This window comes from Indicator indicator, chromosome 18 (genome assembly GCF_027791375.1).
Source record: "Indicator indicator isolate 239-I01 chromosome 18, UM_Iind_1.1, whole genome shotgun sequence".
Classification (NCBI taxonomy): domain Eukaryota; kingdom Metazoa; phylum Chordata; class Aves; order Piciformes; family Indicatoridae; genus Indicator; species Indicator indicator.
In genome coordinates this window covers 3,202,007-3,229,592 of record NC_072027.1, presented here as the reverse complement: position 1 = coordinate 3,229,592, position 27,586 = coordinate 3,202,007, and the positions used below count along the sequence as shown (strand labels likewise).

Below are 27,586 nucleotides of genomic sequence, written 5' to 3'. Positions count from 1 at the left end.
CTCTGCATCAGGTCAAGCAGGGCCGGGTGACAGTGGCAGGGAGCCGTGCCGTGTGCCTGCCCGGCTCGTGCCAGGGTGACAGCAGCCCCCGAAAGGGTTTGCATGCTCAGCATGGCAGGAATAACTAACTCTGCAGCTAGTGCTCTTCCCTGAACCCAGTGTTTCAGAAGAGGGGGCTAAAAATAAGGATAGTGGTTTAAACACAACTGACATTAAGGAGGATGTTCTGGGGGCTTTCCAAGTTGGTTGGCAGCAATATTTTTCTGCAGATCAGATACAGATGACAGGCCTCTTAATCTGGCTGCAGGAGGATCCAGCTGGCAGAACACATCGTCCGTGCATCCAGGTGTAATTAAATAAAGATGGATCAATGATTATTAGGTTCCTTGTTGGTGTTAATTTCCTCTCACCTAATGGTCTGACCATTCTGACTCTTGGTGACATATTTCTTGGTTTAAGATAATAAAAACTTAGGAGAAACTGTGTGATGATTTATCATCTTCTGCAATCAAGAGGAGAAATTTTAATTTCCATATGAAGAGATAGCTTAGTTCTTGACCTGAAGTATTTAAGTTAAAACACTTGGCCTTTCCTAGAGGTACATTTTTGACACGTGGCAATTTTGAAACTGTGATTCTTTTTTTTCTGGAAAATGCTATTTACCGTGAAAAGGATTGCCCTTTTTAAGTTTTGTTGTTTTGTTTTTTTTTTTCCTAGGAACTTCAATTTCTAGGTATGACAGGGCAGATATTCCACCATGAAGCAGTGAGTTAAAGTTTAAACATAGGCAGGACCAGGTTTAAACATGAATGGTGCTGTGCAGGGAATGATTCAACAGCTTTTACAGCACGAGGTGTCGAAAGGTTTGGCATATTGCATTTGCCACCCATTTCCCCCTCTGCTGTCTGTATCTTTATTTCTGAAAATATTGGTGAAAGTTGCTGGCTTGAGATCATTGGATTGCTTTTTTTCTCTCTATAAAATCAGAATTAAGACCAGTGGTTGCAGGGCATGCAGTACAGGATGCTCTGTCTGTCTTGAATCTGCGTTGCCAAGCAGCTCCTCTAGCATGTCCATCTTGTATCCTATTTCTGAGGGCCCAAACAGCCACCTTGGTCTCATTTATAGAGCCAGATACTTGTTTTTTGGGACCCAGCCCCAGCACATTCATTTCTTAGGCACCAGGTTGATGCCATCTCAGACAGGACCGATTCTTTATTCCCCTCTCCATCACTTCCTGGGTCTTTGTGGCATGGTGGATTACCCTCAAGTTACCAGGTCTTTTCAAGCCAGTTGTGTCTCCAGATTAATTTATGTATTTATACTTATCAGGCAATGCACCACATTAAAACCAGAAGTCTAAGTTTTCTTCTGTGTGAACTTTAATCCAGTTTGAAGGGACCAAAAGCCAGAGGGAATATCCCTTGCTCCTGGTAGTATATGCTGAGTCATGCTCTGGTCATTATATCATAGACTTTTACAAAACATAAGGCAAGAAGGCTTTCACCAGGCTGCTGCTAGCTTACCTCACCCATCATGGGACCGGGTGACTCAGTGAGTTGACTCCTCCTCCTCTTCCTCGAGGTCGGGGATTTCCTCCCAGCGAGCCCTTCTCCAGCTCGGACCTTTCTCTCCTTTCTCTCCTAGCTTTTCCTCTTGCCCTCCGACCCTGGGATGTGCCTCCAGGAGGTTTCTCAGCCCCCTGGAGAGGGTGGGTGAGAAACTGCGTTATATTCCCACATATATTAACTTGAGATGTTTTTCCCCTCTCTTTGATGGACGCTCTGGCTTTTGGCATTCTCAGCGTGAAGCACTAGTGGGTCGTGGGTATGTTTTCTTATAGGTTCTTTAAGAATCTCATAGCATCCCAGCAAACCCTGCCCAAAGACTGGTTTGTCAGCCTGAGCTGTTGAGCAGCCAGTTTGACAGATGGATGTAGCAAAGGAACAGCAAAGGCAATGGGGAAAAAAAAGCTGTTCAAGTTTAAAATTTCAAGGTTACAGAGGAAAGGCTCCAAAAGGAGCAATTAGCATCCCTGCAGTGCTCTGCTTTCTCTCTACACCCACTTTCTTCTGGGAAGTGTTTAAAAATATTTGGAGAGATTCTTGCTCTAAGAGCATAATCAAACAGAAATACTCCTTATGTCCAAGCTTTTCAAGTGTGCAGTAAAACCTTGGTGGGATGAAGTGGGGAAGGGTGTCCAATCTTTTCCTTGCTTACACACCACAACAAAGGCTGCTACTGATTTTCCAGAGGTTATTCATCTCCAGATAATTTCTTCAGCCTGAGGCCCCCACCACTACCCCAGCACTGCTGGTGAGGAGGGGAAGGTTTGGTCCCCAGCTCTGGCAGGATGGTGATGGAGGGACGGTACAGAGCCACAGCAGACAGGTGCTTCCCAGGCTAGAGCAGGTGCCACAGTCCACACCTGCTGTGATGCCATGAACTTCTTCCAGAGGCTTCTGGAGAGGTGCAGGATCCTCCAGATGCCTCAGGTCAGATGCTGGTGACTCAGCCCAGTCCCGTGATGACTTCCATCCTCTTCCAACCCAATGAAAACACTGAGGCAGAAACTTCCTTCCGCAAAAGCAGAGGCAGAAGGGAAAGCTGAGAGGGTTATTTTGCTGTCTCATGTTGGAGGCTGAGTTTTCCTGAAGGTTAGCTCTGACACGTCAGGTGTTTACACAGGCTCATGGCTCATTTGGTGTCATGTGAAACTTTTAAGGGCAGAAAATTCTGGGTCAGGTTTTTTGTTGTTTTGTATTGTTTTGTTTTGCGGAGGCAGAGGAACAGAGAGGGAGGATGGGTGGAGAGTAAGCACCAAGTACAAGCATGCTATGGGTGTTGTGCAAATACATAAGGATTTCATGTTCCTGAAGGTGAGAAGGAGCTTTTTGCAACCTACACAAACTGCTTGAGGTGAGTGTTGCTTTGAGAACCTGACTCGTAGCTTTTGCCCTGAATTAAAGCATCAACATGTCAACACACTGAAGGTAAGCCTCCTGGCACGATCTCTATCTCTTCGGGCTAAAGAGCATTTGGAAACATTTGTACCACAGAGAAACAAGCCCTGGTGATGTTTGAACACACTGACCTATAAAACAGATGGAAAACAAAGTTACTTTGTTTTATGAGAAAAAGAACAAGTGCTCTTTGCTCATAGCAGCCCAGGAAGGACCCAGCCTGTCCTGCTCACAGGTGGGCCTGACTCCAGAGCAGAGTTCTTTGGAGAGCTAGATAAAATCAGTTATAAATGTGGGTTGCATTTTATATCTAGACCTAATAACTTTTTTACTCTCTTTCTAATTTTTGTAATGGCCTCAGGACCTGTGGATTGCTTTCAGGACCTCATTTCTGCAGTGTGCTCAGTGTTGCCAGCATCAGCTGTTCAAAGATCGTGAGATCACCTTACAAAACAACTTCTCTGTTTATTTACTGCCGGGGTTTTGAGCCTCTGCAGTTTGCATTTTAGACTTTGCTCTGCAAAAGGCCTCAAAACTTGCTTGTTAAAAACAGAATAAAAGCCAGAACTAAGATAAGAGGGAGGGACTTCAAGAATGAAAGGGAACACTGCAGCTCTGATAGAAAAATCTCAAGTGCTGGCAATCTTTACTCCTTCATTTTTCCCAAGGTTTTTTTTGGTTGGTTGGTTGGTTTTGTTGTTTGTTTGTTTGTTTTTTTTTTCATGTGAGGGTGTTAAAAAGCTCTTTTTTTTTTTTTTTTTTTTTTTTTGGACTTTTATGAAGACAAAATATAATAGCAGAAATGAGATTAAGCTTTATCCTTGGGAAGGAGTCTAATTAATTGTCTTGGAGAAATTATTAATGTCACTCTGTTTGCTTCTCCTGCAGACACACCACATCCCACACACGGTAGGAGCGTTTTGCACATCTGAAAATAAACAGCTAACATCTAATGCACCAAAGTGTGTCATGTTGTTTCTCTGCATCTCTGAACGGCAGCAGGATTTCACAGCCTTTCCCACCAGCAGCTCTTAAGCGTCTGCTGCCTCTGCAGGCTTTTTGCCATCAGTTCCTGTGAAGCCTCTGTTGGTTTCTGGGTTTAACACGTGGGTTTAAGGTGAGAAAGCAAGAGGGCTAAGTGGCACAGAGCTTCTGGGGCTTGTTTTCTTTGCTCTAATGGTGAAAATGCTGTTGCTAGTGTGGTTGAGGCTTTATATGCAGCTGAGGAGCGCGTGGTGGGTGGGTGTATGAGGTTGGGGGTCTGAGCCTAGGCATGTGGCTGCTATTCGAGGAGCTGGTCAAGTGCTCAAGGGCTCGACTGCTCTGAGCCAAAGGACATTCATGACCTATGGGTGATGGTCACGGGGGCAGTGCCCTGCAAAATCCAGCTTATGAAGCATGGATCCAGCCTCCCTCTGTTTTTTTGTTAGGTTTGGTTTTGGTTTGTTCTCGTTTGGTTTCGTTTTGTTTAGGTTTTGGTTTTTTCCAGGGTTCCCTGCTCAGAGGTGTGCCCAGAGTGAGCAATGCTCTGCGCTGGGGCCCCACAGCTCCTGGCTGGTTTCTGGCAGCGAAGGCAGAAAATTCTGGTGCCATCCAAAGGGCTCCCTCTGCTGATGCCCTGCTCGGATTTTCTCATCACCGGGAGAGGCCATCTCACGGTTTTAAAACTGTGGTTTATTTTATAGAGAAAGAGCTAAAGACAGAGGTAGACAAGACCAGCTCCTGCAAAAAATGAGCAACCCATGCTTTTCCTCATGCACGGGAATAGCTTTCAACGAGGGACAGAGACTGCCCAGAGTACCCCAAGGCAGTCCCTGCACCCACTCATTCTAGGTGCTGAGCTCCCTTTGTCCCTTGCCTTTCCAGAAGGAATTGAGGCAGAGGCATGAGGACCTGTTTGCTGGAGTTCCCTAGTTCGGAATGAGTCCTGCATGGGCTGGAGCACTGCCTGGAGAGGACATGCCTGTGGACTGCATCTGGCTCCGAGCACATCCCTGCCTGTGCCCAGGCTGCTCCAGGGCTGTGGCTGAGCATCATCCACTGCCCGCACTGCTGCTGCCTCTGCACTTTGCATTACTCCCTAACTGATCCAAACGTGTCAAACAACAGGGAGCCAGTCCTACAGTATTTACACGTCTGAGAAATATTTACCCACTACAAGAGCTCCAGGGATCAGAAAATGACAACTTTTGCTGGAGGGATTATCTGTCCTCCTACAGGGCACAGGAGCCGTTTGACTCCACACACAACCAGAGATGCCAGTTCAGGCAACAGAGGGACATAAATGCAGTGCTCCAAACACAGTCTTGCTGTACAGCTCCTCCTGCTCTATAATGAAATCAAACTGGACCGTTAACTGAAGAAAACACAAGCAAAATCATTTTAAAATCTGATTTCTTTTCTCCTTAATCTGGGCAAGCAGCTTGAGGCCGCAACCCCTGAATGCCAGGCCCTCTGGAAGAGCGATGACGTCCTTCCAGGCAGCAGCTGCCGTTTGTGATATTCATCTGGCATCGATTTTCTCTCAATAAACATTAGATGCCATTTCCTTAACCAGGATGAAGTGCTTCTGCAGAAATGGCACCGTACAGCCAGGGCAGCTGCTGTGCCTCAGACCACCCCTCACAGCTGTGCACAGCCCTGTGTGCGGGGCCATGGGGACACTCCTGTGCCTGGGGGCTGAGCTCACAGCTCCATCCATAGGCACCTGTGCACACCCAGGTGTGGAGAGCCGTTTCCCTAGAGAGATTTGTGCTCCCTTGTGCATATACACAGCTCCCACACAGACATACGGACCCCGACACACAGAGACATATGGAGCCAGGTGCACACATGTGTAGAGACCCACACAGACCCACAGATACATAAATACCTTCAAATGGCCATATGCTTGTGCAGAAGTATGCGTATAGACATCTATTTGAACAAGACAACTGTGCAGGGATGTACATTTATGTATGCCACCTGTGGATGTGCACATGTACATCCCCACCCCCACACCGCTGTAGACACATACACACACAGTACACACACTTACACACACATGTACACCCCCATACACACCCCTCCATATGCACACACACAAATACACACCCCAATGCACACACACCCCTCTATACATACACACGTACACCCACCCCCCTATACATGCATACAAACATGCACATCTGTGCAAACCCCTGTACACAAACATTCATGCACACACACACTCACATGCGTGCAGGCATGTACATGCACACCCCTTGTACACACATGCAACCGCCCCTAAAGGCACATATACACATACATACATGCACACCTTCATGCACATGCACACCCACCCCACATACACCTCAACACAGATACCGGCCCCCATACCCATGTACACCCCCCATACGTGCACACTCCTCATACACGTGTGTACACCCCCACACCCCTAAACACACACATATGTGCACCCCCCGCATACACACACATATAACGCCCCCCTACACCTCGCTCAGTCCCACTCCTCCCCGCCCTGCAGCCCAGCATGTCCCCGCACATCCCCGCACGGGGGCGCCCTCCGCCCGCTGTCGCCCCGCCCCTTGACCACACCCCTGGGCCCCGCCCCCCCAGCCCCGCCCGCCCGCCCCGGCGCGGCCCGGCCCGGCCCGGCCCCGGCGCGGGCGCTGCATGCGGGCGGCTCGCCCCGCTCCGCTCCGCTTCGCGCTCCCCGGGGCCCCCGGGCCGCCGAGGCCGCGCCGCGCCCGGGACATGCGGCCGCCCCCGCCGGCGAGGAGGCGATGAGGCTCCGCAGCAGCACGGCGCTCACGCTGCTGCTCGGCTGCCTGTGCGCCCTGCTCTCGCTCTCCTGGTACGGCGCCTTCGGCGGGCACAAAGGTAAGGGGTCTCGGCCGCGGGCTCGAGCCTGGGGGCACTCCGGGAGCCGGGCCAGGCTGGACTCCGGGGGGCCGGTGGAAGCCGCAGCTGGAGGGATTCTGATCGGCAGCATCCTAGTAGAGCCTCCGCGCTCCGAGCCCGGGATCCTGTGCCCCCCAGCCCTCGCAGGAGCGTGACCCGTGGGATCGTCGGGACGGGCGTACCCCTGCCGAGGGTGCCAGGAGGTGCGGGAGGTGCCAGGTCCGGGGATGTCTTCTCGCCCCTGGGGCGTGCTGCGGGGTGACGGGCGGGCTGTCGTCCGGGGCGGGCTACGTTGGGCTTTGCTTCGGTGATGCGCTTCTTTGCACCCCCACGATTATGGTGAAAACCTTCGTGAGCGATGGGAACCACGCAGGTTAAATTCTTGTGGGTAATGGTGCTGCCAGCAACTGGGGAGAGTCCTGGTCTGGGGGTGCCTGGGTAAACTGGAGGTGAGGGGAGACCCGAGCGGCCCTGCCCTTCCCACGCTCCACAGCTGTTACTGGGTCCACGAACTCAAGTGGCTGTGGGACTGATGCGAGGGCTGCCAGCTTCATCAGTGAAGTACTGGTGCTGGCTTTGCACCGAGTAGGTGGCTGCAAAGCAGGGGTGCAGGGCCCCCTCCCACTGACACTGTGGGGAATCCCCCAGAGCTATCACAGAGATGCTTGCTGCTGGGTTTTCCTGACAACATGATAGTTGCTCTTCCCCATCCTGTTGCTCACTGGATTTACCCTCAACTGGAGGACAATTCTGTATTCACTTCTGAATTGTCTGTCTTGTGTATGGATGTGCAACCTCTTATGCCCATGCTAGTCGCTCAGCTTCTCCACCTCTTGCAATTTTAGAGGTCATTCAAGATAGGCAATCCAGCCAGACAGCCCTTGATTCTCTCTTCCCACTTGTCATATAAGCATCTCTTTCTGCTACAAGTGAGAAGCAGCTTTTGCTGAGTGTAAGATGGGACTTGATGGCTTTGCAGTCCCATGGCACACCATGCACAAGGTGCAGCTTGGCATGGTGCAAGGCTGGCATCAGTGCTTCTGTGGATAGGGAAGGTTGTTTTAGCTCCTCTGGGTAGGATGACATGATCCCATTGTAGGTGCTGCTTCCATGGCACCAAGACAGGAGCACCTGGGACATGCCATCTTCTGGCAGCTTCAGGTGTCTGATGAGTCTGCTTAGTCTCCTCTGCCTCGTTCATCAGCCAAAGGGCTCTTCTGTTGTGTTTCTAGTGTGATTTAAATCCCCCTGAGAGCTGCCTCCCTGCAGAGGTTTGGGTGACAAGTGCTTGTAACACAGGGTTACTGCTGGTGGTTTGGTTAGCTTCTGCTGGTGAGATTTTTATCTGGAAAAAGTGTCTGCACAGCCAGGTGTTGTATGTGCTTTCTGCTAGAGATGCTAGACTGTGGTGAGCAGGGGCAGAGGAGTGCGCTGAGAGCTGCTTTCTTGTGGTTACTGCTGAGCAGCTGCTTTGCTTGTGGCTCCCTCCCGTAAACGAAGTGAAATCAACGAGCGGTGCTGCCCGCGCTGCGTGCACTCACTCCTGGTTTCTAAGCAGTCTGTGCTGTCTGAGCTGTGTTGTCCTTTGACTCAGCTTTATTTTTTGACAGGTAGTTTTCCCCATTGCTTACTCAAGCGCCAGAACAATGACCTCAGGTACCACTGTCCCTGTCCCTCTTGGTAGGACCCTCCCTGGATGTGCGTTTTCCTCCGACAGCAGCAGCTTGTCACTTGCAAACGGCGATCACTGCAACAGGTCACCAGTAATGCGGGTCAGGCTGTGTCAGCACAGCAGGTTTCCGGCTATTATGGTCATTTACGTATCAGGCTGTTATTCAGTACAGAGTTGGAGAAGACCTTGAGAGGTCACTGAGCCCATCTCCTGCCCCTACGCAGGATCGGTGATAACCGACCCCTTCCGGACAGATGTTTGTGGCGTTCACTCTTACAGACCTCCGATGACAGAGATGCCTAAGCTCCCTGGGCAATCTGTTTGACATTTAGCAGCCCTGCCATCAGATTTTTCTTACGATCTGAGCAGGAATGTCTTTTCCTTCAGTTTCGTTTCAAGATTGCTCTTTGTTTTCCAATTACTGGGCACAGGCAGAAAAAAATCTTTCCTTCCTTCTTTTCAGGTGCCTGTTAGATATTTGAAAGTTGCTCCTGTGCCTGCACTTAGTGCCTGCTAATATAGATTAAACCATGCTGGTGCCTTTGATCGTTCTTTTTAGGTCATGCATTCGTGGTCTGCAGTTGTTCTTGTTACTCTCTTATGGACCATCATCCTTGCTGAAGAGTGATGCTTAACCTGCAGTACAGGACTGAAGTTGCTGCCTTGTTTTTGCTCAGAAGAATAAGGGATTACTTCAGGTCTTTTACATGCAGTGATCCTGTTCATGCATCCCAGCGTGTTTGCTTTCTGCTTTTGCCACGTTTGACTTATGTTTACATTTTTTCTTAATCCCACTGATCCTTTGGGATTCTTCTCCAGAACTTTTTTTGCTTTTCATTCCTCCTCCTCTATTTACCTGGTTAATTTATTCTTACCAAATCATATTACCTCACACTTGTCCTTCTTGAACTGTGTCCTTTGTTTTTTCCAGACAGCTTCTTCTAAAGGGTCAGGATTGTTTTGAATTCTGATCTTGTCCTACCACATGCTTGCAGTCCCTCTCAGCTTGGCGTAGCTTTCAAAGGCAATCAGCACGGCAATCTCTGCCATCAGCTGAGTCATGGATGAAAATATTGAGTGGTATCAGATCTGGGATGGGTTCCCCTAGAACCCTCTTCAGTAAGGTTCTGCCAGTCTGTGCTCAAAGAACAAGCGGTGATCTTCCCAGCAGTGGTGCACCCATCTTTAAGTGGCTCAGTCCAAGCCCTGCATCCCTAGCTGCATTGTGGGGATGTCTTGTGAGACACTATCAGAGGCCCTTCTGAAATCTCTGTTTCTTCTCCTGCTCCCAGAAGTCCTGGTAACCTGTCACAGGAAAAAAAATATATTAGATTTTGTGAGATTTGCTCCTGGTAAACAGAGGTGAGCTTTTGCTTAAGTTCTTCTCATCTTCTAAGCACTTCAGCTGAAGTTGATTATTTTCTTATTTCCTGGATCCTCTTCTTTACCCCATGCCCTCATTTTTCAAAGACAGGCTCCGTGTTTGCCAGTCCTCTGTGGCATCAGCCATCCCCTGTGAGTAGCTGGAGACAATTCCTACTGATCCTCGTGTCATTGCATTCTGGGGAAGGCTGCAAGGAGTCTGCGGTGCCTCCTATGGAGAATAAAATGATATTAAAACACCTGTGAATCATCACAGAGCCTGCTTGTCTTCCTGCTCTGTTTTGGGAGGACAAAACAATTAGTTGAAAGAAAACAAACCAGGTGAAACTAGCTCTAGAGCTGCTTTTCTGTGACCAAGGCAGGGTTTGTTTACCCACTTAAAGGTGTTTTGCTGTGCTATGGTTATTAGTAAAGTTTTGACCTCATGGTCTGCAAAACCAGACTCTGCCTCTTTCCAATTATAAACGAGGTTTGAAATAGTCTGCTGGAGTAGGAAGAGAAGGGCAGCCTCAAATAGCACAACCAGTCACCCAGGCAGCTGATGTCCAGCATCACAAGGTGGTTTGGAGGTGGACCATGTGCTGTGCATCATGGTGGTGGGTGTCTTGGCCAAAGCTTAAATTTCTTTCTTTGCTGATTTTAGATTTAAGTACGGTTTAACTTTCAAAAACCAACAGCTGCTTTGGAAGAAGCTTTCCTGTAATGTGCTATCATGAGGTGGACCTGCAGGGTTTAACTGTGGAGGGGGACCTGCAGTTGGAGGATCAAGCCTTTGGAAGGCATGGGCAGTCTCAGGCATTAGTGTGCCTGATGTGGGGATTTACTAAGGGCTCAGTAAAACTGAGAAGCCTTCAAAACTTTAGATAAGTGACAGGTGCAGATGGGAAGAAGATGAACAGTTAAACCTATCTGCAATTAAATTGTGGGGTTTTTCTTTCCAGTGATAGAAACACTTCTGTTTTCATCCATGTTCTCATCTTGACTGACTGACCAGCCATGTACCATCTATCCAGCACTGCTTTTTGCCCTTCACAGCCTACCCTAGAACCAGTAGTGCTGCAGGATATTTGGGGTTTAAGTGTTTAGATCAAAGTTGTGTATTTGTGATTTTTTTAAAATTATTATTATTTAATAGAAAATCCTAAACTTTGTGTCAGCCTTTTAGGAGACACCTAGCAAACATGCTGCCCCTTGGAAATGCTGCAGTTTGAGATTGAGATTGCACCTCCAGCATACAGCTGTGTGGCTCAGGGTGGGCTCTGCACCCACACTGCCTGTGCATGCTTCTCCCAGCAATTTTTTTTCCCCCTCAGAATTTAATGATTTATGGTCACCTAGTGCCAGCCAGCTTCAGGTTTCCACTGTCAAGCCATGACTGCAGGCACTTCCATATCCATGGATTTACCTGCAAAGCTGGAAGCTCTTTCCATAGCAGCCTCACACCTGCACATCCATTTAGATTGTGCTGTATTTTGGATGCTCACCCCATGGGAACTCTTCTTCCCCTGGGCCTTGTGGAACAGTTTCAGAGCAGTTGTACTCCTTGAAGGACTCACTCCTGGATGGATATCTTGGTCCAGGTCTGAGTGTGGAGTCTCACAGAGATGGTGGGGAAGTGGATGCTGGTGTGTTGTTGATTGTGGGGCATCAGCTGCAGCGTGGATGTTGCCCTGGTGCCTATTGCATCAGGGCAGGCTCAGGCAGCGTCTCTGTATAGAAATGTTGCTTGTTTGGTGTTGTGCACGGTGGGATGCTCCACTTGCTTGGGCTGTCGTTTGTGGGAAGCAGACTTTGTCCCAGAGGGAAGTTCCTCTGAGCATGTTTACAAAGGCTCCCTGCATAATGCATAAAAGCCATGACTGCTAATCTGCTCTAGAAGCAGCAGAGTCAGCGCTGGTGATGCTGCTAAGCATGAGCTGTGTCCTGCATCACAGGGGGGTTCCTGATGCTTTGTCATTTCTGTGACCTGCACCAGCCTGGCTTCCATTTTTCGTAGTTTCCTTGGGGAATTGGACACAGGCTTCAGGTGGATCACTACGAATAAAAGCTCTGGTCTGAGCTGGGCTCACTTCACTGTGAACCTTGGAAGCATTTACCAGGAGGAGAGATGCCATCAGCAGAGCCAGCGTGTGCTTCTGATGGCTGAGGGGGGGCAGGCAGGGACCTGGTTGAGGAACCACAGAGTTTAGAAATCTGTCATTAAAATGCATGATGAACAAAAAGATCTGCAGGAGCATTTCTGAGAGCCTTTACTTGGCCTGTGTGGTGCTCAGCATGCGTTGTGTGGAATTGGTAGCTGGGATGCAGCAGCATTTGTAAAATTACCCTGCATGTGATTTGACCAAATTCATCTCAAGTGCAAGAGACACCATGCAGTCTGTTGATATGTGTTTATCAGATTAAATTGCCTGGAGCCACCTGCATTTTTTGTTTTCTTTCTTTGCTGGTTTCATTGGGTCTTTGAGCTGGACTCTTGACTTGTGCTGCATGTGCACTTGTCCATGTCCCATCCCTGCTCCAGTGATGAGAGCTGCAGTCGTGATGGAATTGAAGTTGCTGGAAGCACAGACTTGATTCAGGTCCCTGCCATGCCACATCCCTCTCATTCTCAGGAAAGTCAGTTGGCTGATTTCATGCCTCAGTTCCCATCTGGGGACAGTGACATCTCTTGTCACAGAGGTTTGGAGAACACAGCTGCGTTTGTGTGACAGCAGGGTCTGTGTCAGTGCATAGGAAAGCAGTAGGCAGAGCAGGTTAACATACAGACACCCAATTACATCAAGTACCTCTCTTGGTTTACATCTGCTACAGAACAAAACCCTTTCTCATCTGTGATTCCCTTTGATTCATCTAAAACAAATCATTGACTTGTCCTTATATCCTGAATGTTCATTGATTATTCACTTAGTGTTTAATGTAAAACACATCTATAGCTGGCTAGTTTAAGTGAAGCTGTCAGACATCTCTGGAAAGCTTTGAAACCTGCTAAGTGATGAAGAAATTGCTTTAGTGATAGATTGGGCAAGGCTGCTAGCAGGCTGCTGCAAGTAGGCTTGGGTTATCTGTGGTTGTTCTTGTTCACAGAACCCAAACCAGTCCCCAAAGTATCAATAGCTCCTACATATATCCATCCTGGGGCACCTGGCTCAGCATGGGCATCCTCAGTCACCCAGCGCTGTGCAGGAAGCCTCTGCAGAGGTGGGGCTGAGCCAGCTGTCTATAAGTATTTGGAGACAAAGCTTTTTGCTCCACATAAGGATCTTCCATATCATCATTGTGCCAGTTCTAATGCTGACAGTTTGTTTTTGACGAGACAAAGCCCAGGAGATCGGTGAGGCTTGGTGGTGAAGAGGGCTGCCATGGCTGCAGGAGCCACTGGTCAAATTAAAGGATTATGGAAGCTATTAAAATAAAGAAAGGGCTTCAGCAGGGGCTGGCAGGTTAATGCTGTTAGGAGGAGGGGGCTTTCAGGGACTGCTGATCACACATCTGCTTAACAGCTTCCTGATTCAGGGCGAGGACTGTTGTCTTTGATGGAGGGAAGTGAATTTTTTTTTTCCTGTCTTCTTAATCTGAATTGAAGTGTCAAGGGCTTTTCATTCAATGATGACTTTTAGGTTTCTTTTTGAGTCCACATCAGGCTTCTCTTGCAAGGCAAAAAAAAAAAAAATCCCTTCTGATCTGGGAAGGTCAGAATTTAGTTTATAATCATCTCTTTCTGTGTTAATTGTGGCAGTGGCCACTTCTCCTTCTGTTTTTCGCCCTGGTGTCCAGTCACATTCGAGTCTCCACGATCCATGCATTAGCATGGACACATCTCTGATGCACAGAGACAGCTCCACAACTCCATCACCCTTCCTGCCTGCTCCTGCCTTGGAGTGACTGTGCTGAGAGTTGAATATTCCTGCCCTCTTGTGCAATGTACAGGATACAGATTTACCTAAAAGTTAATCTGGATTTCTAAGCAACTAGGCATGCTTGTGCAAGACATTTTCATTTCTGCTTATGTGAAAGTGGGCAACAGTAGCATCAAAATATAAATTGCTAGGCTTTAAAGAAGCTTCAGTGCAAGGATTCATCTCCACCTGTCTTTTATTTTCATTGTGAGCTTCGTTGCATTGCAGTGTCCATTCACTTGTAACTATAATTCCTGCACTGGTGGTTTAGGACTGGTTGGCAGTGGGATGGATGCTGAACTCAGGGAAGGTGTTGGCTTGTGTCAGCATCACTACCTGGTCCACACCTAATCCTCAAGGATTTTTTACACCACCCTGACTGCATTTTCCAGTCTGCCTTGGAGTACATAGGGTTTTCTCCTCTCTCTGTGTTGCTGAGGGCTTTCTGGAAATAAGGTTTAATTTGGAGACTCTGTTTTGTCACTTGCTGCCTCTATGTACACTGCAGGAGGTCCTCAATGTACTGTCACTGCTCCAAGGAATTTCATGGCTTAGATAGGAGGCCTCTGGTACCCAAAAAGCTGTGTAGCCTTCAGAAGCCCCTGGAAGTAATCACAGGAACGCTTCCAATACTGAGCTGCCAGCTGCTTCAGAGATGTGTAAGAGCACTCTGTGTTTGTATAGCTTGTCCTGCTGAAAGCATCATAGCAGCACTAACCCTGCCACTACAAGAACTTCATCCTGAAGGAGCTGGAAAAGTTTTCTGCATGAGGAGTAAATTGCTGCGTTCCTCCCGAAACCATGGAGCTTGGGGGGAGGAGCTGCTATGTGGTGTCCTTATGGCATGTCCCCATGCTGGATGTGAAGAGCCAGAACAGTACCTGACTGTGTGGGCTTCCTGGTGGATGGATGGACTTGGATGGTGTTGGACTCTCTCAGGTTCAACCACTGCCACAGACAAGTGCCTGTCAAATGAATTATTCAGTTATTGCTGGTGCAAGCAGTGTGGTGGTCTCCTCTCCCTCGTTTCTACACCCAGACTGTGATCTTCTGAGTTTATTTGATCTTGTCTTTCGTGTTTTAACTACTCCTTTTTCATGCCAGCTCTCATTGTGCTCTCTGTGGAGACAGCTTTGATGTCTTGTCTCTTTGTCTCCCATTTCCCTTGGTTTCCTCCCGTACATCTTCCTTTGAAGTTGCAGGAAATGACCAGGATGGACATCTTCCCACGCATCTCTCCATCTCTTAATCTTGTCCAGTTCAAGTGTCTGCCATCTGAGGCACTTTGCCAGATGCTCACCTAATAGCATGGCTTCAGTAACTCCAGGCAATGATTTTGGGTAGAAGCTGGTAACAGGCTGCATGGGAAGGAGGTGGTGGTGCTGTCCTTGCACTGGGTATCAAGAGTTACTCCAAGTCCCTCCCAGTCCCAGGAGTGATGGCGAGGCAGGGCACAGCCCCCTGGGCCAAACCCTACCAATTCCAGTGTGGGGACATGCCACGAGGGTGCTTGAACTGGCAGCTTTCCGGGCAGTGAGAGCTCATCCCAAGTCCCACGGATGGAGCTTCAACTGAACTGTAGGCAAAGTTAGAGCTGTGTTTGAAAGCAGATTAACTTGCTGACTTTGAGGAGTGAGAGATATTTAGAAAAAGGACTGGAAAGGCAAATCCTGGCTGAGCAGAGGCTCTGTCATTTGATGGCTCAAATTCCCTGTGCTGTGGTGCCAGTGATTCTGCATAAAATATGTATTTTCCCTGAGTGAAAGAGCTGACCTGGGTGGGGAAGGTAAAGACCCAGAATGGTGGATGAGCATAATTAGAACATGGGTTGTGGGTTGGCTCCGTATAGATCAGTTTGTGTTGCGCTAATGTCTGGTTCCACCCTGTCTGTCTGTTTTATTAGATTAATTTACTGCTTTCTGAAAGTGCCTCTTCAGCGAGCTAAAATATCTATTTACTGGAAGTATTTGGTTACCATGAAAAAGTGTATTTGGCTTGTGTCTAGCAAATATTAACTACTTTCTTCTGTTTCTTTCACAATTTAATTGTCTGTTTATCTTGGGTATCGATTGCTAAAGGCCTCGGTAATTATTTGCTGATTTTGGAAGTAATGATTTTTAAAGGCTCAGATTACTTTTGTAATATTAATCATTACCTCGGTGTGCTTGGCTCAAAGGATGGGATCTCTCCAACGGCTCCAGTTGCAATGTGGACATTTACTGTCTGAAACTATGCTGCCCTCTTAAAATACTAAAACTGTTACTGGTGTTTTGTTCCTGACACTGAGCAGATATTTGAGGAGCCGCAAGCCTGGCAGTTGCAGTCAGCTCACAAATCTGCTGTGCTTGGCAGGAGGAGTGGCCAGGTTCTGGAGGCAAAGAAAGATCATTTTATTTGCTTTCTGTAGGGCTAACTCTCTTTCCAAATTCATTTCATGCCATACTGGTCTTGATTCGGTGCAGTGTTCGCCTCTCTGGTGGCGCCATAGCAGCCTGGCTTGGTGGTGAGGAGCGGTGCCCCAGGAGGGTGTGAGGCTTGCTGGTGAGTGTGCTGCCATACAGTGGCACATCTTGCTTTGGGGGAAGGTGAGAAATTGGAAATTCTCTGCTGGGAGCTGAGTAATTGGCACCTGCTATTATTGTGTCCCACCTCCCTCTTTTAATAACTTGTTTATGAAGATACCTCTCCTACAGAGCTCGTTACGCAGCTGTAAAGCAGAGCTCTGCTAAACAACACAGGCATTGCTATCCATGGCAGGGCTGGCTACCTGCTCCTTATCTCTCTGCAAGGAGCAGGGATGGGCTTTGTGTCCTCCAGGCATCTTCACTCACTGTCAGGTGTCCATGGGGACTTGAGCCATGTCCTTGTTGTACCTGGAAGAAGATGTAATTCTTCCATGAGTACAAGACCTGGCAGGCAGTTAGAGTGGCTGGGAGGGGAATTTTGTCTTCTTGTTGTTTTAGGCCTTGAAGCAAAGGTTTGTGTTGGCTGTTTGAGTGATGCTGGCTTTCTCTCCACCAGAGCTTGCACAGTGACTTACATTACTGGAGAGCAGGAAACACGACATTTAGCGGACGCCCCTGGGGTCTGTGGTGCAGTGAATCCCACTTCTTTCTCTTGCATCAAGTGATTTGTTTAATTGGTTTTAACAGTTTCATCCTTCTTCTTTCATTAGTGGATCATGGCACACAAAGGAAGCTGGGAGCATTGTTAGATTCTGTCCTGGGTAGTTTGATGACTAAGTCTCGCTGAGCTTCATCTCGGTGCAGGTGCAGTGTGGCGCAGCAAGAGGAGGAGGAGGAGAGGGCAGAGTCACATCCATGACAGTTGTTCTCTGATTCTCTTCATCACATTTATAGAACAAAAATGATAAAAGGAGCCTCAGAAAAGAGGGCATTGCAGCGAGGCTGGCAGGGATGTAATCGCTTTTCTTCGGACCAAGGTATAAAGATAATTCCAGTTGGGATTGAAATGGCGGACGGCAAGTAATTCTTGAACAATCCGCTTATGGTGCTCCAGGATGCGAATGAAAACCACTAATGGGATAAAGAAGGATCTAGATAATTATCTTGGCTGCATTAAATCCTGTTCTTTCAGGAGAGCATTCTTGTGTGGACACTGATTTCTCATGTCTCCAATGCTAAAGCTGGCAAGACGTTTTCAGAAGTTAGCTGATTCCAAACCAGTCCTCATCGTTTGGTGACCATCTACCTCTGAGCTACCTGGTTGGCCCTAGTAATGCTGATTTTTGGTCTCTGATATCCTGTTTCCTTTTATCCCTCTCTTTGCAGGGAGTTAAAGCTGCGACACAGATTCTCTTCAGGGCAGATCTGAAATCTCCTTCACTCTTTTTTCATTCGGCCCACTGTTTTGGGAGGCTTCCTGAGGTGATGTTGGCTTTTTTCCCCTTTTACAGCTGGTAATGCTGTTGTTTTAAGTCTAACAGAAGAGCTGCTTGCAATATTAAGGTATGCAGGATATGTTTTAATTCAATCTATTTTTTTTCCCCCAGCAAGAGCTCTGCCTGGCAATGTGGGGGATGGCACTGTGCTCCAAAACAGATCCAGTTGTACAGCCAGTTAATGAGGCTCTTGTTGTAGGATCTTTGCAGCCTTTGTCTTTGAACCTAATGGATGCCCCATGGATGAAGTTGGGGATGGCAGGAGGAGAAAGGAATAGTTTTGTCTTGACGGTCACCGTGACATTTGGATGGGGTTGGATCAGTTAACAGCATTCAAAGATCTGTGTTACAGGATCTTTGTTCTCCATGACCTCATGGTCCAAGGAAATCTGCTGTTTGGAGGTGTGGATGACAGAAATGCACTTCTAAGAAGCATCTGGTTCTTCGTCATCCCCCATTAGCTGCAGGCAGCTGCATTTACCAGCTGTCAGGGAGTTGTTTCTCTCCAGCCTCACACTAAGCGAAGTGAGGCATGCCTGAACCAGCTGCAGCCTCCTTCACTGAGCCAGGCTCTGCATCCTGCAGTGGGAGCCAGGTCTGGGGACTTCACCTGAGATGGCTGCCCAGGAGATGTCCTCCAGCTGGAAAAGGAGGATGGGCAGTCAGCATCATCCCTTTGCACACCAGAGCACAGATACTGTGCAAGGCATTGTCAGGGGAAGACTCTACCATGCACTGCATGGAGAGTGCCCAAATGTGGTTTCTCAGCAGTAGACCCTCTTGAATCACAAAGTTCTTTTCTTGGTGGCAGAGCAGTACAGTTAAGGTTCAGATGTCTTTCGGGAGTACAGAAGAGTTTCCTTGCCTTTAATGAGAAGTCAAACAGGAAATACTGTCCTGTCCGAGGTGGACTTTGGGTTTCCAGTGTCTTTCATGTGGCACAGAGGTTACAAAAGCCAATCTTGTGCTGAAATCCAAGGAGCTGCTCTATTTTCACTGTGGACTGGAAGTTGCTCTAGACACCAGAATTGCCATTCACTCCACCATGAGCTATCATTTGCTTATCCCAACTGGAAGAGATTTCCATAGGGGCAAATGAAGTGCAACCCTCCCATATCAGGCTTCATTTCTGGGACACTCATCCTGCAGCAGGGTTTGATATGCAATTAGGGACATCCACATAAGACACTTACCTAGCAGGGTTGTGTGTAGAGAAGAGGATGTGTAAGATCACCTCTGGAAGGCTCTTTAAGAAACATTCTATGTCTTAAATGGGGTCACGTTTCATCTTGGTGACATCTCTTCCACAGCAGCTCTTAAATGGAATTGCTTAGACTGAAGAGTCATTATCAAGGTTCCTTCACCTCGTGGTCACAGTTGCCTGCCCTGTGACTCTAGGAGCAGGGCTGAACTTTAACAGTAGTGCTTGGGGCAGGCTTTTGCCCTGCAGCTGCTGGTGTTCTGCAAGAGGAGTCTGGTGAGGTCTGACAGCTGACCCCTAAAAATCAATCAGTTGCTGTGTATGGCAAGATATCCATCTTTTCTCCAAGAACACCAGCCCTCCTACATGCTCTTGACTTCCATGGAGATCTTAATGAGGATTTTTATCTGGTTCTTGAAATCACTGCATGCCCTTTGAATGAACCACTTGCTAAGAAAGCTCATTGCTTGCTCCTCATTGAAGGTGCCTGGTTAGCTGAGCTGCTAGTTGAAGTCTCCTTTCTTCCACCCTGCTCTCTGTGATGAAGTGGTACCTGGAGCTGTTGTGCCAAGTGTTACCTGGATAGAGCATAATAAACTATCTCCAGCTATCTCCTGCTTGAGTGAGTTGTACCCAGAGAGGAACTGTGCTTTTCTGGATGTCTGTGTGTGTGCATTGTTCAAGTCACTGGAGAAAGGCAGAGATATTTCCCATCTCTGGAAAGCTGTCAAGGCAGCAGCAGATCACTTAGCCTGAGTGCTGTTGTCTGGGCTGTATGTAGTTCATAACTTCTGAAATGCAGGTCAAGAAGTATTGTTGTAATCGTTAAAGGTCAGGCAAAATGATGGCCTTAAGCCCTTCATAGCCACTGTGGGCATCAAAGGAGATGCTTTACTTCTGGGACTGAAGGTTCAAGCACTCATCTGCTGTTCCAGAACACTGGGTCTTAAAGCTTTCCATCCAAAGGTGGTCATTTCCACAGCTACCTCGGTGACCCCACAGTGCTCAGAAGTCCCAGCTGAGAGCAGGATCTTCTTAGGGTACCCTGAACATGCTGGATGCATGAAGAAGCCTTCCACATAGCTCCACCATGAAAGGCTGGGCTAGGAGGTCCATGTAGATGAGGCAGTCATCTACTCATCAGCATCATCTCACAGGTAATTAGTGATAGAACAAGACGGGATGGCCTCAAGCTACAACAGGGTAGGTTTAGACCGGACATCAGGAAAAAAATTTTCACAGAAAGATTTGTGTGCTGCCCAGGGAGGGGGCTGAGTCACCAACCCTGGATGTGTTTAAAGGTGGCTTGGATGTGGTGCTTGGGCATATGGTTTAGGGGTGAACCTTGTAGAGCAGGGTCGTGGGTTGGACTTGGTGGTCCTGAGGGTCTTTTCCAACCTGAATGTTTCTGTGATTCTGTGATCATTTGGTAACCAAGATTGCTGCAGTGCTGGGGATGAGCATGGGGGTCATTTGCATCAGACTTAGGGATTTGGCAGAGGAGGAAAGGGGAAGATGTTGGCAAGAGAGGCTCATGGGTGGGTAAAATTTGCATTGCCAAATGGTGCAGAAAAGGTCAAGGACTTCTTGCTTGCTGGTGCGTGGCACAGCGCTCAGGTGAGCTGTGCATTCCTTGGTACGTGCACTCTTGTTTAGTTTGGATTCCAGAATCCAAACTTATCCCATCTCCTGCTGCCAGCTTGCTCTTAGCTGCCCTCTTTCCTTCCACTCTGCCTACATTTCTTGCTGTGTTTGCAGTTATTTACACCATTTCTTTTCCACTTCAACTACTCCTCTGCATGTGCCCTGTTTAAGCAGCTGTTGCTCCCCAAGCTCGTTCTGCTGGTAGGTGGAGAGCCCATCCCTGTGCATACAACTTGTTGAGAGCATTTCAAGGCTCTTGAGGATGTGCAGCTATGTCAGTGTAAAATTGCTGTTGGATTTGATCTTATGGAAAGTTTTGATTGTGGTTGGTGAAATAATGATCTGCTTATTAATGCAGAGGAACAGGAGGAAACTGCTGAGAGTAACAAGGGGAGAGGAGGAAAAGCTTTCCAGAGCACATCCTTTTTTTTCTTTTCTTTTCTTTCTTTTGGGGGGGTGAAATTTAAGCAGCCTAGAACAAGAGGCATATTCTCCTCTTGGTTACATCAGTGTGCATCTGGAAGAACCTAATTAAAATAATTTAATTTCTTTTTGACACAGGCTGGTGTCACAGAGGAGGGAGTCCTGGGTGGCAGGGACCAAGCTTGCTGGGCTTGGTCCAAATTCAGGCTGGGAGAAAGGCAAGTTGAGCTGTTCAGTTTAGTACTCCCTCATTTTTACCTCTGCAGTATTAAGCTTGGAGAGTAAGTAGAAAACATTTAAATCCCTTTCTTCATTGCTGCCATGTTCAAACTGAATTAACTCTCCTCCAAAGGAAGCCTGTGCTATAGGAAACATCTGCCGTGGTCCAAATTGCGTTTGAGGTCGGAATTAAAATGTATGTAACTGCTGACTGGTGAGCAATGAATACACAAATCCTGCTCTTTGCCAGCAGTTGTTTTGCAAGATGTGATTTGTAGGCTTCCCCTGTACCTGTGCAGCTACACAAATGTGTGGCTGGAGTAGAACCAGCACAACGTGTCTCCAGAAATAATGATGATAAGGTGAAGCAGCTTGCTAGAATCTCAACTAATGCCTTATTCAAGCTTAGCTTGGTTGGTTGGTTTGTCTCCTACAAACAGCCTTTCTGCAGTGCACTGGTAGCTGGTGTGAGGATGTCACTGCCTTCATGCTGCATCTGCATCAGGGGCCAATGTGTGTACGCAGTGGCTGCTCCATGAAGTGCTTGTTCTGCTCCTGGCTTCTCTGTCCAATGAGTTGCTGTAAGCTCTCAGAGAAAGTACCAACAGCTTTTAGAGCTCTTCTAGATGTTGTCATTACAGATTGGTTTTAATTGTGAAAAGAGCTTTTGAAAAGCTGGAACAAGTCTCAAGTATAGACAGGGCAGGAGAGGCTGAGGGCTCTGCTGTATGCGATGAGCTTTCAGTCTGATGAATTAAGAAAAACCAAAGCTCTCATTGTATGGAGTATTGTCTGAGGACCAGGACTCTTGGGGTGTTTTGGAGTGCCTTGGCTTCCTTCTGGCTTCTTTTAGGTAAAGACTATTCAAGTTTGAAAAAATTGTTCAAGCTCATTAAATTATGTCCTTAAAAGTTCAGAGGGAATTGTTGAGGTAATTGCAAAATAAACTGAGTGAGTGACAGCAATGAGTAAGGCAGAAGCTGGAGCAGGGCTCCCAGCCTACAAGGTGCATAAATCCCTCCCTCTGACCATCATTCCTGCAGCCCCTCCAACACAGAAACCATGCCTGCAGAGGGATGGGTTTGCATTTCTCTGCTGGCACAGCTGCAAGTAGAGGAATGACATTTATTGGGTTGGTCTGCAGGAGGTCTGTGCTTGTACTGGGCTGGAAAGTCTGCAAGGCTCAGTGGGACCTCGAGTGCTTCAGTAGCTGCTGTAAGGACACCCAGAGAAAGCATCTCCAGCATCTCACTCCACTCCTACAGCCACAGGAGTGTTTTGATTGAAAGAGTTATTAAAGATCATCCGGTGCCACCATTAGCCCAGCACTGCCTGGTCACCTTGAAACCATGTCCTTCAGCACCACATCTACACAGCTTTTCAATACCTCCAGGAACAGGGAGGCTTCTACCTCCCTGGGCAGCCTGGGCCAGTGCTTGACAACCCTTTCAGGGAAGAAATTGTTCCTCGTATCCAACCTCAGTCTCCCCTGGTGCAACTTCAAGTCATTTCCTCTTGTGCTCTTGTCCTCAGCTGTATGTTCTCCAGCAGGTCTCCAGAGCTAGACAAAATACATGTGTGGGGAGGCAGACACTGCCAAAGCAGCTGCAGGGAAGCAGCACTTGGCTGCCAGTTTGCTCAGAAGTTGAGTTGGGTGGATTGATTCTGCTGCTGTGGAAACCCAGGAGGATGAAGGGGCAGGAGATCAGGGGCTGTAGATCACACCAGAGTCTGCTGTCAGTGCAGAAGAAAGAGGGAGATTTTTATGTTTTGTGGTGCCTCCTTTCCCTCTTGGGAAGCAAGCTTCCTTTTTATGTGCCTGTCTAAATGCTTTATAGCCCACGTGCTCTGGCTTGGAAATTGATGGTGAATTTTGGCCACATGCAACCAATGTCTTCAAGTTCCTGAAGATTCTGCTCTCAGTTTGTGATGTGGGTTTCTTACTGCATTTAAATGAGTAATTTTATATAACTTCTGAATATTGTCAGGTCTACAGTCAGGTTCTCCCCTTTTTTTCCTTCTATTCAAGCTTGGTTTTTCAAAGGGACAGAAGCTATGCCCTTCTTCTCAGCAGGTTGCACACTCCTGGTGTCGCTTTAGCCCAATTGGAACATGGTAAGGAAATCTCAGAAGTGTTATAAAATTTTCCAGGTACTTTTGAAGGTACCCAGGAGGGCAGGAGAGAGAAGGTCTGTAGGTGACTCTGCTGGAGAACAGTATGACCTCCTTCATCAGGCATAGGTGAGTCTGTACAGAAGGTGTTGTCTTCATGAAGTCCCAGCCACAAGAAGTGCTTCAATCAAAGCTTCACATTGAGTATGAGATGCCCAAATGCTGGGTACCTCTCCAGGGAAGGATGTGGTGGAGTGTCCATGGCCACCACTGTTCTCTGAGCCCAGTCTAACACCTCAGGGTTAGACTCTCCTCAGGGAGATCCCTCATCAAGTCCTGCCAAGTGCAGAAAATAAACAAGACCAGGGTGGTTCTTCCCTTCTCACAACTCTAGCAAGGGTTAGAGGTAAACATAGAAAGAAAATCCTGGGGTTTGAGGGATTTTTTAGTAACACCCCCATCCATTTTAGTATTACTACCTATGGCTAATGCCTCATTCTCTAATTTTCCTTGCTCTGACTGCTTTGTTTTCCTTCATTGCAATCAAGATAATGCAGTACAATATTGCACTAAGAATTTCAGCTATTCAATTACCTTTCAGAAGTTGACTTAATTGGCTCTCTAAGCGATAGCTCTCTATTGTGTGCAATCAGCACGACTCAAGGAGGGAGCAGGAAGAGGATAAGGACTTTGTTTCTAATCAATAAATAAAGGTCTTTGAAATAATGCTGCTTGCAGTTTGTATCCCTGGTTAAATTACCTCAAAGATGATAGTCTGTGTGCTCCTTGCTGCAGCAGATAATAAGCCTTTGCTACCAGCAAGCATGTGGGCTCTTTTACTTTGTGTTTCCTGCAAATCCAATTCTCCCCTCAGATTCTTTCCCCCTCCACTGAGTGTTAGAGAAAACAAAACAAAAACCCAAACCAAAACAACAAAAAAAAAGCCAAACCAAAAGTGCTGCAGAGCTTGGCACAGACGGTTTGGGAAGGTCTAACATGTAATGACTAATCAGTTATTTTGCACCTCATGAAGTATGCAGATGAATGTGATACCTGATGATAAATAATGCAAAATGGAGATGCAAGGCAAGGGGAGGTTAGAGATGGGATAAATATGTAATAAACCTACTTAAAAGAAATAAGCAAACCCCAAAGCTCTCCTTCAAGTTATGATCCACAGAAACAGGACAAGGGGCAATGGATATAAACTATAGCACAGGAGGTTCCACCACAACATGAGGAGGAACTTCTTCATTGTGAGGGTCATGGAGCACTGGAACAGGCTGCCCAGAGAGGTTGTGGAGTCTCCTTCTCTGGAGCCTTTCAAGACCCATCTGGATGTGTTCCTGTGCGACCTGTGCTGGATTCTATGGTCCTGCTCTGCCAGGGGGGTTGGACTCAATCTCCAGAGGTCCCTTCCAACCCCTAACATCCTGTGGTCCTGTGAACCTTGGTGCAAGTTTACCTCCAGGTGCAGTCAGGATTTGGCCAAACCTACACATCTCAGGAGCTGCCACCTTTGTACAGCTCTGTGGCAGCTCAGGTCATCACTCAGCTTATTCCTGCCTTGGCTGAGGCATCAGGAAAACCTTACTAAGCAAAGGTTTCTTTTAGAAATACTTCTTTCCCCCCCCCCAACCGTAGATAGAGTGGTGTAAAAGTGATTGGCTGCTTCATACTTTTTTTTTTTTTAAGGCTAAAATTACTAACCATAATTAAGGATTTAGACCTAATTAAAATATTTTTAATCCAGAAAGGTCTTCTTGAAGTTGCAAGGGGCACAAGACTGGAAGCCACCCTCAGTTCCCTTATGCAGGCAGTGCTTCCCTCCCTTCCCCCTTTCCCCCCTTCTTTTTCCCTTTTTCCTCTGGGACAATTCCAGCTCATGTCACCACAGTCTCCTCCCCAAATCCATCCCTTTCCCATCCACAGGGGTAGGTGAGAACTGCAGGAGCAGAGCTGAACAGAGCCACAGGTTTTAGTGTTTAAGCATCTGATGTGCTCCTGGGTACGGTGCACTTTCTCTGTTCTCCATTTCCAACACCTTCTGCACTTGTAGGGAGTCTCATTTGGTTTAAGGGAGCAACCAAGGGATGTTTTTTTGCAAGGATTTTCTAGCTCAGACCAAGCTGGGATTTAATTGATTCAAGATGCTGCTGCTTTGTTCCCTGCCCCATCCTGGTAAAAGATAGATGATCTCCTTTCAGTGTGATGTTCTTGCTGCAGGAGGGAGAGCGGCGGTGATCCAGATTTATAATCCTGCACCGAAGAGCAGCTTTAAGACCAATTTCACGTGTCAGCTGGTAGGAGTTTTGTGAAAACTGTGGAGGTAGGTTGAGCCTGCCCTTTTATCAGCTAGAAATAGTGATGCTACAGTGTCCTGGCCCAGCTCAGTGCTAAGTAGGTTCGTAAATTACCAACAGCCTTCTCTTGGCAGCCGCTGGCTGGTGTCAGGCGCCTTCATGCCCAGCCACCCCGACAAGGCTGTGTTTGTTAGCAGGGTGTTGATACTGTCCTGCCTCGGTGGAGAAGTGGAACTGAATGGTCATTTTGTGATGACAGTAATTGCAGCATCCATGTAGTTTCACCCTCCAAGTGTTTTACTGCTGATCTCCAGCACTGGGTTGGTTCCATATTGCCTTTGCAGAGCACGGCAGCACGGGGAAGGTGTGTGGCATCTGTTTATGAGATGCAGTGAGTGCTCTGTTGCTACTCACTTTGTCTGTGTTTGGTTAAGCAAAACAGAGGAAGAGCACAACAAACAACTTTTGTTTGCTTGTAAATTTACTCTGTGGCTTCTTTTGGGAGGGGCTGTTATGATAGTGTCTGATCTATGCTCACATCTGCCTGTGAAGAACGTAGGATTTATCTTTCCAATGCAATTTGCTTTGCTGCACTGCCAGCAGGTTGGGTTTTGTTTTGGTTTGCTTTGTTTTTTAGTAGCTATTTTTTCTGAAATATAACCTGAGAATTTGTATTGGGTTAACACTTAAAATGTAGCCAGGGGAAGGTGGAACATTCATCTTTATTGTATTTGCTTCTCTCATAATGAGACATTACTGCCTGTCGTAAAGGAAGCAGTCCCAGAGCCCAGGGAGCATGCCCAGTTATTTTCTGCTTGCTCCATTAGCTCCTGTGCAGACCTCTGATTTTTATTTTGTTATTTTGTTTTTTATGTGCATGTGCCTTTCTACTTGTTTAATCCTGCCAACTGCTCTCTTCTGCTTGGAAATCCATTTCTGTAATGCTGGGTATTACACAAATTTGTTGAAGCTCTTAATGCAGATAACAGAGCAGGGGGGCGGTGGTGTGTGAGGCTGCTTTGCCCACTTGGGCTGTGCCAACTTTCTGCTTCCCATCAGTCACACAGAGCTGTATGCTGCAGCTTGCCAAGGGCATAAAATGCACGCAGTAAAGAAAAATAAAGTTTAAGGAACAACTGGGGTGCTGTAAACGTCGCTTGGATTTTGATTTACACAGTCCAAGCACAGCACAAATTGCAGGGCTCGCTGTGCCCTGTGGAAATCTCTCTTTGTGTGCCTTTTTTTTCCCCTTTCCTTTCCTTTTTTTTTTTTTTTCTAATTTCCATAACTAGAAATCATGGAATGGGAGCAGAGATCCCTTCTGTAAGTAGCTTTGTGGTCACCACTGCTGTTTACTGTTGGTGTGTGCAGCAGGGTAAGCAGAGCTCCTCACTCACAGCAATGCTCAGAACGAATTGCACCACGGCTGCAGGCAGCAGAGCTTCACAGCCCCACATTTCAGGGCTTTGTTGTGTGCCTGGTGCTTTGGGGACCAGAGCTCTGGGGCAGGTGAGAGGCATCTTCCGTACCCGAGTGCTGCATGTGGTTTGCAGGGTTTTTGTTCCCAGCAGGGCTGAGCACATCCCTGCCTCTTGTGCTGTTCTGGTTGCTTTAATCTGTTGAATTTATCCGTGGCACTTTGCCTGGTGGAGAGCATTGGAAATGTTGTCAGCAGTGGCAGAGAAGGATGCCAGGCTGCTTTTTTTTTTGCCATGCAAAGTCCATCCAGGGCCTCGTGGCAAGAGTTTAAGCAGCTCTCAAGGATGCATGGATTCATTGTTGAAGCAATGGAGTAGGCAACCTACTCAAAGCATAGTGTGAGTTTCTCAAACTGCAGTGTGAGCTTATATACTTATGTTAATTTCTGACTTTACTACTAGGTTTTATTAAAAATAAAAGGAATGAAATCATTCTGGCACACTCCAATAGCTACAGCACTTGGACGCTCTTCAGCTTCTCTTTTCTCTTCCCTGATCTCTTCCCAAGA

At 47.4% G+C, this 27,586-nt stretch overlaps 1 protein-coding gene across 1 annotated transcript in view; it reads left to right on the top strand.

The window, feature by feature from the left end:
* Positions 1-6,727: 6,727 nt before the first annotated feature.
* Positions 6,728-27,586, top strand: part of MGAT4B (alpha-1,3-mannosyl-glycoprotein 4-beta-N-acetylglucosaminyltransferase B) — a 52,342-nt gene continuing 31,483 nt past the window's right edge. Inside the window, exon 1 of the mRNA XM_054389277.1 lies at positions 6,728-6,824. Within this exon, the coding sequence (XP_054245252.1) occupies positions 6,728-6,824 (97 nt within the window). The remainder of the gene's footprint in view (positions 6,825-27,586) is intronic.